We start from the raw sequence: 14,117 nt of genomic DNA, 5'->3' as shown, positions 1-14,117 counted from the left end.
TCTTCCAAATCATCTTCCAAGGCCATTTCCTAGATTGTCCCTGCTGTTGTGCGTTAAGAATTTTATAACATGAACTTACTGAGAAAATGTCATTACTACTTGCCTTCCAGAGTAGTTTATTTTCTTTCCATGTGTGACCAAAACTTTGGCATCTTCTGAATGAATAAATCAATTTCCTGCATTTCTCTTCCAAAGGGATTCCTTCTAAACTGAAAATCCCAGCCTTCCTCAGGGAACACATCCGCTAGCATTCGGATTACCAGCAACACAAAATAAACTTGGAAACTGATCCTAAAAAATCCCAGATTCATCCCAATTATTTTTCCATAGCCTCATCCTCTTACCATCACCGACTTCCAATCTAATATGCTTATTAAATTCCATTCAGAAATTGGAAATTTGCCTCCAAACAGCTAATCCATATGGCATATTAACTGCCTTAGGAGCCCATAAACCTTCTTTAACATACTTGATGTTCACACGTCTTATTGAAGCGGCGTAGATAAAATGGAGGCTCGCATTCGGTGTCTTGTGCGATAAGAATGTGCCAGCAAGACTTAAAGGTAAGTTCTACAGAGTGGTGGTTAAACCGATTATGTTGTATGGAGCGTAGTGTTGGCCAGTCAAAAACTCTCATGTCCAGAAGATAAAATTAGCGGAACTGAGAATGCTAAGATTGATGTGTAGGCATACTAGGAAAGATAAGATTAGGAATGAAGATATTCGGGATAAGGTGGAAGTAGCCTCCGTGGTGGACAAAATACGGGAAGCGAGGCTGAGATGGTTCGGGCACGTGAAGAAGAGATGCACGGATGCCCCATTGAAGAGATGTGAGAGGTTGATTATGGTGGGTCTAAAGAGAGGTAGAAATAAGCCAAAGAAGTATTAGAGAGAGGTAATTAGGCAGGAGATGGCACATCTTCAGCTTATCGAGGATATAACCCCTAATAGGAGAGTGTAGAGGTCGAGAATTAGAGTAAAAGGTTAGTAGGTAGTCGAGCGTATTTCCTTTCCTTATCGGTAGCACTAGTTTTATTCTCGTATTTCCTTATTTTTAGATTTCTATTACTACCTGATGCATCTTCTGCTTTGGTCTTTTTATTATCTTGTTTTTTTTTTTTATGAAGGGAATTTCATTAAATGGCATCAAGAAGATGCATAGCAAAAATTACAACATAAAGGTATTGTCTGCTCATATGCAGAAAAACTTACAGGACAACTAAGGAGTAGACAAAATCCAGAAATAGTTCTTATTATCTTGTTGTTGTTACTGCTTCTTTTTTCATGTCTTCTTTGCTATTGTATTTCTTTTTAAACTGATGTGATTTTGCTTTCCTTGAGCCGAGGGTCAATCAGAAAGAGCCTTTCTATCTGCTCAAGGTAAGGTTAAGGTAATACACACTAGACTCCCCAGACCCCACTTGTGAGATTACACTGGGTATGTTGTTGTTGTTGTAGTCATAGGGCCAACCTCTTCATTTCCAAATCTCTAAAAGATCAAAAGATTCTTTCAATTTGTGTTTTTTGACAAATCTTTAAAAAATTATAATAAAAAGTATAGCTAACCCTGTTTGTGTCGTCTCGAATGAACTTGAGAATAATTTTCTGAAAATATTTTCTAAGAAACTCTAAAATTTTCGAGCCATTTGTTTTTGCTGAAACTAAAGAGGAAGCATGATAGCTTGTGAAATTGAATATATTGCATGATGATTGAGGACTTCTATGGGATATATTTTCTTCCATTTATTGAGTTAGCTATATAAGATAGAAATTCATCAATTTCAGGAACTTACATTTTTTGTAAGTTAAACACATTTTTTAATATATTTTTTATATGATTTTTTTAAAAAGAATTACTCATTGAGATGAGGTACACGCGCAACGCCTGTACTCTAGAGACTAGTCAAGTAAAATGCTCTTTGAAGGGAATATTATTGAAACTTCAACAGCCAACATAAGCACTTAACTCTAAGACACTTTGAAATGCATTTCCTGAAGAATTTCGCTAAAAGATTATTAGAATGTTATGTGTCGGTGTTAGAACTTGTCAGAAATTGCTATTAGAAGTGACAAGTTCTTAAGCAAGACACTATCCCACATAGGAAATATAACAACGTGCATCGTGGATGACACATATAAGTAGGTGTGTCTGGTACTCCTAAAACCATCAAGTAATCAATATATTTCACATCTTCTCTTGTTTCTCAAATGGTATCAAAGTCTCACGATCTTGGTATAGATCTAAGTAGTTTCCTCCTACTGGCAGAAGAAACTCATTTCATCTGGCCAAAGTTTCTTTTTCATTGTTATAGTATTCTTTCTTCTTTCCGGTGACCGTCCTACGACACTCTTATTTCAGAGGATCATTTCAGCAGTGATGTGCATATTTTCCTAATTGGAAAAGGTCCAAATATGCCCTTGAACTATGCGAAATTGAGCGGCTTTGTCCGTCGTTAAATACTTTGGCACAAATGTGCCCTGCCGACCAATACTTGCTCTAAATATATCCTTATTTTAAACGGCCCCATATGGAGGGCATATTTGGTCCCCACGCGCATACTTTGCGGGTAAATTTGGCTCATTCAATTTTTTAAGCTTTTATAGTATTGAGTTATCTTGTTTGGTTCATGCCAATGTAATGAAAGTTTGTAATGATAAATCCCCCTCAAATGGATTGATTTTCTTAAGTAAATCTTAAATATGAATAAAGAGAAGCAAAGTATAGAAAAACGTACCCCATTTGTTGGAAGACCTATATCAATAAATTTCTCCACGGCCTCATATGCCTCAAAACACCACTAAATAGCCACTCTCGGCATCACAACAATAAAAACTAATACAATAGACAAGTCTAGCCACCATAGGCAATAAATGAATTAACTGCAATAATCATATGTGTCGAATCTCAACTCAATAGAAAAAAATAAATTACTTACTCTCTCCATACAAACAAAACACGATACACTTTGCTTAGGAACAAAGAGAAGCATGATTTTGAAACAAAGAGAAGTAAAGTGTACAAAAAACCTAAACCATTTATTGGAAGAGAAACCTTACAAATTGGCCGGCCTCTGTATAGGTTTCTCTTCCAACAAAATGGTTTAGGGTTTTCTACGTTTTACTTTCTCCTTGTTCGTATTTCAGATTTATAGAAGGGAACCAATCGATTTGAGGGAGATTTTATCATTACAAACTTCCATTACATTGTTATGAACAAAACAAGATAACTCACTAACATAAAAGCTTAAGAACTTTAATGGGCCAAATATGCCCTCAAAGTATGCGTCTGGGACCAAATATACTCTCCATATGGGACCGTTTAAAATAAGGGCATATTTGGAGCAAGTATTGGACGCAATGGCATGTTTGTGCCAAAATATTAATGACACCGATTATTGATATTAGATATTCAATACAATACAAGAGATCCTTATTTATAGCTATACTATACAAGGACATACTACTCCTATTCCAATGTGGGACAAGACTACACTATTTACATAGCTGTAAACTAACAATAACAAGTAATAAAGAACCAGGAATAAGAGAATACAAGAATAGTACTAGTACTATTGGTAAACCTAGAAGAAACTCACAACTACCTGTCAACCTACCACCTTAATCCTCGACCTCCACACTTTCCTATCGTGAGTCATGTCCTCGGTAAGGTGAAGCAATGACATGTCGTGCCTAATCACCTCTCCCCAATACTTCTTTGGCCTACCCCTGCCCTTCCTCAAGCCTGCCATGGTCAACCTATACATATATACTACTACATGATGGCATTGATTATCTTCTTCTTTTTTTCTTTTTTTTGAGAAGATAATAGACAGGAGCTTCATAATCAATTTTTGTCTGAGCACAAAACTTCCACATCCCAATATGAGTCGATTTCCCTGCAACTTCATCCTAAAGTAACAGAAAATATTGATATTGAAAAGACAGAAAAAGGAGGAAATAGATTTCCACTGTGCGTGAAGATTAGTAAATTGAGTAACAGATGGGAGATGGATGTGAAGACTAATGTCTTACATCTTACCTTGAGAAACTCAGGGGGCAACCCTTCTAGCTCCATGTCAGTGAAAAGTAGAAAACTACAATCATCATCCAAATTACGAATGTATTGCATGCTTAGCTCATCAATATTTGCAGTTAAACGCTGCAACTCCTCTTTCTTAGATAAGGTCAGATTCACGCCATTCCTTTCAAATTCTCGAACCTGTCACTGAATCTTAACCAATTAAAAACTGAAAAGAAATAGCGGATATCTTCAAATAAAAATCGCAACCTCAATTGAGAAAATCCAAAATTTGAATGATTGCGTAGAGAGAAGGGCTCTTTTGGAAGTTTACGCAGAGGCATAAGAAAGAGAGATCCTGGGAAATGAGACCTTTTAACACTTGAAATATCATACATCTTATAAGAATGAAGAAATTCAACTGCATATAAGCACAGATGATCAATAATATAACAACAACAACAACCCGGTATAACTCCACTAATGGGGTCTGGAGAGGGTAGTGTGTACGCAGACTTTACCCCTACCCTGAGGTAGAGAGGCTGTTTCCGATAGACCCTCGGCTCCCTCCCCTCCAAGAACTCCCCACCTTGCTCTTGGGGTGACTCGAACTCACAACCTCTTGGTTGGAAGTGGAGGATACTCACCACTAGAGCAACCCACTCTTGTCACATGATCAATAATATGAAGAAACAATAATATGAAGAAACATAAAGTTATGTGCTTTTCCAATTAACCTTCAATCAAAAACTAGTACCAACAAAAAGAGTTACAATTTCTGTCCTTGCAGATAAAGAGAAGTAAAACGTTTATCCAGCAAAACTTGTGTAATCTCCATGTATAGTCCAGATGTGGCATGAGTAACTAGTTCTCTATTAATTGCACACGAGTGAAGGTTTCACTACCCAGGAAAGGTAGCTCTGACTACTCAGACACATTTGACATTTCTCAGCCTCGACAAAGTGAACAGTTTATGTACCTTTGGGAAACCTATACAGCAATTTTAAAAATTATTAGCCTTGGATACCTCAACTAGAATGAAAGCACAGTAACGATCCAGAAATGTAAGCCACCAAAAGGTTGAGTGAATGCGGCAAGAGTGCTTAACTCATGAGTGATCAAAAACCAGTGCACTTTGAAAATCAAATAAGGCAAGAAATCAGCTCATGCCCCATACCAGGAAGTGGGTAAAGTTTTTAGCATCAGTACTCAATCCATCCCCTGTTACTGTTAAAGCTTTGACAACTCTGTATATGTCCTCACGCTTCCTGAACTCATACAAAATAAAGAAAAGATGGGATAGTTAATTAGCAAGTGCTTCTAGGAAAGTTTTGATACAGAAGTAGTCCGTAAATTTTAAGCTTAATGCACAACTAAATTTTACTTATGATTTCTCACCATCAAATAGTTGCCCGATGTAAGCTACAGACATACTTGTGTTTACTGATGGGAGTTTAGAAATGGAACACCGCATTGCAGGTTGGGCATCCTAGATAAGAACGTTCCCTGAAGAGTTGTTGAAGGGCCTCTACTGTAGTTTTCTAGGCAAGTCAATAAGCTTTGGGACATACAAAACACACATCGGACTTGTATGATTTTAATTTTGGAAAAATGTATTTCTACCAATGTCTTTTGCATCTATTATATACTAGAAGCCACCAAATATGATTTTGTATAAAGGTGTTAATGAAAAAAAACCGTCATTCAAGCAAAGAACCAGTCATAGCTAAAAAGTAAAACAACAAAATAGAGGATTAACGGTAGTTTGAGGACAGTGGAAGTTGGAAATTTTGAGATTTTTAATGACATACCAACATTTATCAAGTTCGCTTTATGACCAGGAGAATCCAAGGACGATATGATTGTTATTTGAAAGGTTAAGAGGAAACATGGTTGATGGTTCCTAATAATTTTGTTTCATGCTAGTTGATTTCAATAAATTACTACCACTACTTCCTAATGAAAAATTGTTCCATTCCAGCAGATCAAACTCGGAACCAAGATCTTCTTTCCTACTTCGAGATACCAAGAAGCAGAAGAGGAATTTGCAATTAAAAATTTGCAAAATGAAATAGAAGGGTTGAAACTTTGTAATGGAAGAACCTGCACATTGAAATGTGAGCATCTATTTTTCTATCTGCTTCAGCACTAGCTTTGCGTACATCCTCAAAAGCTGATAACCATTTAGGAAAGACACATGACTGTATCAACGGGAACTGCTGTGCCTCTAACTCTGCTAATGGCAATATCACATTTACATAGGCAACCTACAAATTTAGAAATAGAAATATCAGCAATATCTTGAGAACGGCATATCAGATTAAAGCACAAGACTTAATGCAGAAGAAAGTTCTAAAATAGTAATATTTGATAAGTTCCCAACAAACACAAACCCCTGATTGACTCCAAGAAAATAATCAGAGAGTTAAATACTAGTTTTCGTCTGCTAGACTGCAACTTAACACCGAAGTTAGCCTAATAGTCAGCTAATTGAGACACTTCTCTCTTCACATGATGAACTTGAACTCAACAACTATTAAGAAATTTTTTAGCAGAATGAAACATAGGGTACCATACTTAAGTACTTCGGCACTTGGGCATAGTAAAGATTTGCCACTTAATCCTCTATCAATGTATAAGAAATGATGGTCTGGCTAAGGCTTTCAGCAACTGGCCACATAACTATAATCAACTAAAATTCCATCAATTCTAGCAAGTGATTGCCGTTTGCCTAAGTTGCAGTTTTGTTGTTGCACTAACATGACTGAGCTACAGCAATCCGTGGATTGTATACTGCATTTTTGTATCAGTTATATACATTTCCCTGAATATGAGAGTTTCATTCAATAAATGTTTGATAAGTTCATGGATTTCACAACAAATGGTATTGTCAAAGAGTGGATAGTTCTTCGCCATCCTAGAGATTCTCCTCAAAGCAGCGGTCAAAAAACAGAAGCCTCTTGAGTTCCCTATAGAGAATGTTTTATAAGTTCATGGATTACACTTAAGCTCGTTGATTACACAACAAATAGAGTGGCCAGAGAGTTAGTGAATAGGTCTCTAGCAACCGAGATGGTAGAAGCCTAGACAATTGATGATTCCCCTTGAAGCAACAGTCACAACATAGAAAGCCTCTTGTAAAATATAGACACAAGAAATGAGTTGCCTACAAGATTTAAAGAATACAAATGCAGCTACACGCTGTGGCATAGAATTCAGTTACAGTCATAGAAACAAGGGGAAAAGAGGAGCTATTGTCACATAACTTTGGATGCTGTATTTCCCCTAAATATTTCTAGTGAATGACGTCCTCCTGCATGCCCTCCTAGAATTTTGAACATCAATTCAACAAGTCCCAGAACCGGACTAGAAATTCAACCTACTCCTCAAAGTTGAGAACCATTTTGCATGACATTGGTTACTGACAAGCTTACATGCTCCTCGAGTAATGCACTGCACCGTTTGCTACAACCCACAAACACATGCTGGGTAAACCTACCCATCGAAGTTGGAGTAGAAGGACTCATACTAAGTGTTGCAGCAAAGATTCGAGTGGATCTTCAGGTTATTAATCTTATAGTTCAACCATCCGCATGAGGACCTCAAACTTGAGAATCATTACAATACGGAGTCCACACATTTTGTGCCCGATAAGTTTGTTTAGTGCAAAAGGGGACTTTTCAATTTCAGGGCAAAAGGATAGTCGCCTTAGTACAGCTAGGCAAGAAAGATAATATGGCCAAAATATATATTAGAATTAAATGGACAATCCACACTCTAACTAGACATAATTAAACACAATAAATACCTTGTCAAGTGGAACTGATGCAACAGCATCATGAACTTGCTTCGATTTCTTAATTATGCTTTCGGCTAATTTCAGAATTTGAGAAGCAGTTAGATTGACTCGAACATTTGAACCTGGAATCTCTGCAATTCAACAAAAAAAGGTTTCATTTGTTATAGGAATAAACAAAAAAATTGATGTGTAAGCAAAGGGAACCTTTTTTCTTGCGATGTTTGTTGTTGATGGCGGAGATAGCAAAGTTGACAGCAATAGCGAGAAGAGCAGCGGCTCCCGTCAAAGCAATGAGATTGCTTCTGTCTCTCTTCTGCTGCTTACCCATTTTTTCAACTCTACTTCTACTTACAAAGAGAGCTGCTAACATCCAAATCCCCTCAAGTATTAGTATTCTTGATTTTCCTCACCAAACGGCAAATGGGAGGGAAATTTTGTGAGTTTTTAGGCTGGACTGAGGTGTTGACCTTTTTTAACGGGCTTTATTTTATTGGGCCTGCTATTGGAGTAGAAATGGCGTGTTGTAGCCACTTTTTAACGTATTATTTAGTTTTTATCCAATAGTCACTACTCTATTAAAATTAATACGAAAAGATGATTTTACCCTTTCTCTATCTCTTTTCTTTCCCAGACACTTTATCAAAATTTCAAAACCCTCGTTTCTCTTCGGAACTCCTCTCGTTACTTCTCTCTTATATGCAGTAAGTTATTCGTCCAACTTCATCCCAATTAACAATCAATTCCTAAACCCAAGAGCAGACCACTTTCTTGACAGTCCTTTGTTCTTTTGGAATTGGGATCGAAAGATTCTCCAGTGACTTCACATTTTTGTTGCGAGATTTGCCTGCTTATTTTAATAATTCAGCTAGTCTTTTCTTCTCATCATCGAAATCAGGATTTGCAGTTCCAAGTTTCTCGATATTTTTTGTGAATCAAATTATATGTTTTCTATTTTGCTTTTATGTTCCTTGTGATTTTCTTTACTCGAATATGTGTTTAAGTGAAAAACTGTGACAAAATATGTAACACCTAGTTCAATAACGAAAGTGATTTTGTAGAGGTGTTTGCGACAGGTATCGTTGGACAGCTAGACTACATAATAAGTTGTTAGCACAATGATATGTATTATTGACATCTGTTTACACTTTTTTGTATTTTATATTGTGTCTTAATGTATTATGCTTCTGTTATTTGTTAAGCTTCTGTAGATGGTAATGGGATCACTTTGCTTCTGTATTTGTGATATGAATTTTTAAGTATTGACCAGTATTTTAAAAGGTGTGGGCGTAAGGCGAGGCGTTTTACATATGCATCAGCGAGGCATAAGCCCCATAGGTATTTAATTTTTAATATTTTATGAAATAATATAATTACAGTAAATATTTATAAACATGTAAAATTGCATAAAAATGAAAAAAATTATAAAGATGTGAGTGTATATATATATATATATATATATATATGTGTGTGTGTGTGTGTGTATGTGTGTGTGTGTGTGTGTGCGCGCGCACTTCATCCCTATAAAAAACTAGTCAAAACAATCTATTATACGCTACTTAGAAGCTCAAGTAACTTGAGTCGAAAAGAATAAAGTTTTCTACATGGAGGAACAAAAAAGATGACTAACCTTCAATTTGAACTTTGAACTTGCTGATATGAAGGAGAATGGAGTTCTCTTTGTATTTGTAAAAATAAAAAGAATATTCATTACTTTTGGGAGATATTAGCAGACTAGCGGACAAGATAAAAAATTGGGAAAGATCATGAATTGGGGCTTCTATCAATAAAAAAGGTCTTGACTTTTAAATTTAATACATTTCAGTTCCTTTTTAAAACTCTTGAGTAATTACCAAGTTAAATTTTAAAAATTTGGATATTATATGAAGGACTTATTAAACAAATTTTATTTTAATTTGAAAAAGTCTTTGGGGCTTACGGCTCACTAAAAAAACTCACCTCAAACGCCAAGGAGTACGCCCCGAACGCCCGGGCGTACGCCCCGAATTGCTGGGCGTACGCCTCTTGAGACTTTAGCCCCACACTATCGCCCCGGGGCGTTTAGTGCGGCTCGCCCCGAAAATACCTTTTAAAATACTGGTATTGACTACATACCCGTATCTTAGGTATTAAACCGAGAAACTAGGTCTGGATTAACATATGGTGTTTGCCAAGGATCTTGACGAGTATGATGCCTCTGTCAACAGTTCTAGACTTTGATTGTGCTTGTATGAATTTCCAGCATCAGTTGGTGGGTATACATACTCCCTTAGTTGGAACTATGTTACCATGTTAAATTATATGTATTATGTCATAGCAGGCAAGTCCACTTGAAATGGCAAGTGATCATTTGTGTTGTTTATATGTTGTCCTCTATGTTAAGACCTCCAATTTAGAAACCTATTTTGTCTGTGACTTTAGCTTTAGCTTTGTTTGGTTGCGGAGGCATTGTTATTGAGAAAGGTAGTATCCTGGGGGATTGATTTTGATATGCTTAGTTTTGCCTCTTTGATAGAGAAACATGATACCTTGCATGATTGATTCCAATGTGTAGCTGATTAACAATCTGTGGACTTTCTCTTTCTTTTCCATCTTTCCTTGCCATCATTACGGTGATGGGCTGTCCAGAAAGTTGTTAAAGATAAATTTATATGCTAACTATATTTAGAAATTTGCTAAATACTTCTATTCTTAACTGTGTTTCTATGAAAGATGCATCTAATTAGGTCCTGAATTTAAGTTTTTTAGTTTAAATATTCAAGACATTTCAGAAAAATAGTCCTAATGTTTACCTTCTATTTTCTTCTTTGTAGTGTGCTAATGAAAGGAGATCGCTTGTTTGAGTTTGATGATTGGCGTAATTTGATGAGCTATTGGAAGGAATATTTTCAGTATAAGGAAACAATAAAAGATTTTTTGTCGAACACGCAATGGAAGAAGTTGAGAGATGGTGTTTTCGGAAACTTTTTCCGGTTGGAAGGTGTTAAATTATGTGGCAAACTTATTCATTGTGTATTGCTTTCTGAAATTGTAAGCAATGATACGAATTCAATGACATTCAAAGTTTTTGATCATGAAATAAAGTTTACACGTGAAGCCTTCTAGATAATTACTGGGTTGAAATGTTCTTCTTCATGGGACTTCAACTTTTTGAGTGAAAGAGCAAATACGCTTTCTAAAGTCTACTTCCATGGTAAGGATAGAGTTGAGTTAAGGGATTTGTGACATTTTATTACTAGTCACCCATCTGGTACAACTGTATCATTCATAGGCAGCGACGACGATGCGGTGAAGTTGGCAACAATTTATTTTATTGAATCTGTGTTGATGGGTAAGTGCAAGACTAGGAATGTGTCTGAGCGTTTAATGAAAATTATTGATGATGATCAACTCTGCTCTTCTTTCAATTGGGGCTCTCTTTATTATCAAAAGTTAGTCAAGTCATTAAAGAGTTGCTTGAAGCCCAAACAAAACACTTCAGACAATGAGAATGAGAAAGAGACAGAGAAAGAGAAAGATAAAGAGAAAGACACTCATACTATACTTGGCTTCCCTTTCGGCTTTTTGTGTTTGGATTATGGAAGTATTCCCAGTTTTCCAGGGAAAAAAAGCTTATGAACTTCAGAGAATGCGGGTTCCCTAGGATGCTATGTTATTCAGATATGAAATCTCCGCATTATGAGAGTCTATGTAAAAACTACTTCCATAATGAAAAAGTAAGTTAATGGTATTAATGGCTATCTTTTTTTCTGTGTGTTTTGGTTCTAAATACTTACTTTTTTCCCTTATAAAATAGGTGTTTGAATTGCTCGAGATGCTACCATTTATTTTTTTTTGAAGAAGTTGTGGAGTCCGCTAGTGTGCATGTGCAATTATCTCGAGATCAAAGCTCAATGCCTTCAACACAATTTGATGAAGGCTTGCTCAAAGAAATTGTTAATGTAAGTTTTATGTCTTTGAATACCATTAGTTTTTTATTTGCTTATTTTTGCTTAAAAGACTTTTCTATTTTTATGGTTTTTGATTCAGAGATTATCAGAAAAGTTGAAAAAGGATTTGCAGGCAGAAAGTGTTAGAATTCATCAAAAAATAACTTTATCATAAAAAATTATTTTAAAAGGACATCAAGGTAACATATGTTTAATTTTTGAGCTTCTAAATTTGAATTCAGGACTACATGTCTTTTATTTCTGAGCTTGTAACTCTAAGTTCAGGACTATGTGTCATGAATTTTTAAACTTGTAACTCTAACTTTAGGACAACCCGTCCTTAATTTCTGTGCTTGTAACTCTAAGTTTAGGACTAAGTATCCTTAATTTTTTGAGCTTGTAACTCTAAGTTCAGGATTAAGTGTCCTTAATTTTTGAACTTGTAACTCTAAGGTCAGGACTACCTGTCCTTAATTTTTGAGCTTGTAACTATAAGTTTAGGACTACCTGTCCTTATGTTTTGAATTTGTAACTCTAACTTCAGGACTACATGTCCTTATTTTTTGAACTTGTAACTCTAAGTTCAGGACTACATGTCCTTAAATTTTGTGCTTGTAACTCTAAGTTCAGGACTAAGTGTCCTTAATTTTTGAGCTTGTAACTCTAAGTTCAGGACTACTTGTCCTTAATTTTTGTGCTTGTAACTCTAAGTTTCAGGACTAAGTGCCCTGAATTATTGAGCTTGTAACTCTAAGTTCAGGACTACATTTTCTTAAGTTATAAGCAGCTAATATTATGATTTTTATTTTAAATACTATCTCACAGGCTTTAAAGAAAAACCTAGAGTCAAAGGTTGATACTTTATTGAAGCTTCTTGAGAAACCTCATGAAAGGAACAAAGAGAGAGAACCTAGTGTTCCAATTAGCAAAGATGCAGTTGATGATCAATGTGACGATACAGATGTGCATCAAGAAGATTGTTATGAAAGCTTTTATACATATGCGCACCTAGAAGATGAAACTGATATGGGCATCGAAATTGGGAAAGGTTATATAGAGTTTTTGATATTGTTGTCATTGTAAATTTAAATTCAATAGCGTACTAAATATTAACTATTTTGTGCTTACAAATGTGTGTAGAATTTTGTGATGGAGTAGAATTTCAAGATGGAGTGGAATGTCAAGATCAGGAAAATTCGAAAGAGAGAAGTGTAACAGAAATAATTTGTAAATCTGGAGTGCAATCTCAGGATGTAGAAAATCCATGGAGAACAAGTGTCACGACCCAAAACTCGACATGTCGTGATGGCGCCTATCATGGTACTAGGCAAGCCGACATCTCACCCATACCAACATTTTTAAATTTCGAATATACGGGAAATAGGTTTAAATAAGTAAGAATCTCATAAGAACTAGACGGAAACAACGTAACTCAGTACAAATTTTTTTCCAAAAGATTCGGGTGTCACGAAGTACATGAGCGTCTATATAATAACATGGTCTAACCAATGGAACACTGTCTAGGAAAGTAGAACAGTATAAACAAGACTAAAAGATAAAGGAGGAGAGTCAAGGTTTGTGGACGCTAAAGCAACTACCTCGATGATCTCCGAACTGATGAAACGTCAGGAATCAGCAACCACAGTGACCAAAAATACCTGGATCTGCACACGAGTACAGGGTGTAGCGTGAGTACAACCAACTCAATAAGTAACAAGTCTAACCTTTGGACTGAAAGCAGTGACGAGCTCAAACAACTACAGTAAAAGTATAAAGTTTAACAATACAGAAAATGTAGACACGCCTCCAGGTTCAACAGTTAAGTTCAACACATATAAAATATGCCAAGTATGACTGATAGGAGAAATATGACATCTCTATGTCTACATGCCAATATGAATACCGTATATGATGCAACATAGTGAAACCCCAAGTACTCACACTCTCAGAGCACTCAATCTGATTGTCTCAATTCTCGCTCGTCACACTCAGTCACTCAGCACTGTACGGTACCTGCTACGACGCGCAACCCGATCCACATATAGCCCTAAAACCTGTTGCGCTGCGCAACTCAATCCACACATATACATAGCCATAAGGCTTGTTGTGGCGTGCAACCCGATTCACACACACACACACACACATATATATATATTTATATATAGCCATAAGGCTTGTTGCGGCGTGCAACCCGATCCACATATATATAGCCATAAGGCTTGTTGCGGCGTGTAACCTGATCCATATATATATAGTACTCATAACATGGCACTCAGGCCCCAACTCAGTCATCAATCTCTCCAGTCTCTTGGGCTCACAACACTCATATTAAGCAGCCCAAATTAATGATATGAGATGTGACAAGGTACGATAA

General features: G+C 36.2%; 1 protein-coding gene across 3 annotated transcripts in view; it reads right to left on the bottom strand.

The window, feature by feature from the left end:
* The window catches only part of LOC104101862 (probable thimet oligopeptidase), a 50,999-nt gene extending 42,745 nt beyond the window's left edge, over positions 1-8,254 (bottom strand). Inside the window, exons 1-5 of one of the 3 annotated variants that reach the window (XM_009609390.4) lie at positions 8,022-8,254; positions 7,827-7,939; positions 6,122-6,285; positions 5,196-5,286; positions 4,040-4,219 (exon numbers count right to left, since the gene is read on the bottom strand). In XM_009609390.4, coding sequence (XP_009607685.1) covers positions 4,040-4,219; positions 5,196-5,286; positions 6,122-6,285; positions 7,827-7,939; positions 8,022-8,187 — 714 coding nt within the window. In that variant the 5' untranslated portion in view covers positions 8,188-8,254. Of the gene's footprint in view, positions 1-4,039; positions 4,220-5,195; positions 5,287-6,121; positions 6,286-7,826; positions 7,949-8,021 lie in introns of all 3 variants that reach the window. The other 2 variants (XM_009609389.4, XM_009609392.4) reach the window with 2 other exon arrangements.
* Positions 8,255-14,117: the final 5,863 nt, after the last annotated feature.

Source organism: Nicotiana tomentosiformis, chromosome 4, assembly GCF_000390325.3.
Source record: "Nicotiana tomentosiformis chromosome 4, ASM39032v3, whole genome shotgun sequence".
NCBI classification, from domain to species: domain Eukaryota; kingdom Viridiplantae; phylum Streptophyta; class Magnoliopsida; order Solanales; family Solanaceae; genus Nicotiana; species Nicotiana tomentosiformis.
The sequence above is the reverse complement of the archived record's forward strand: the minus strand, read 5'-3'. Positions and strand labels throughout refer to the sequence as shown.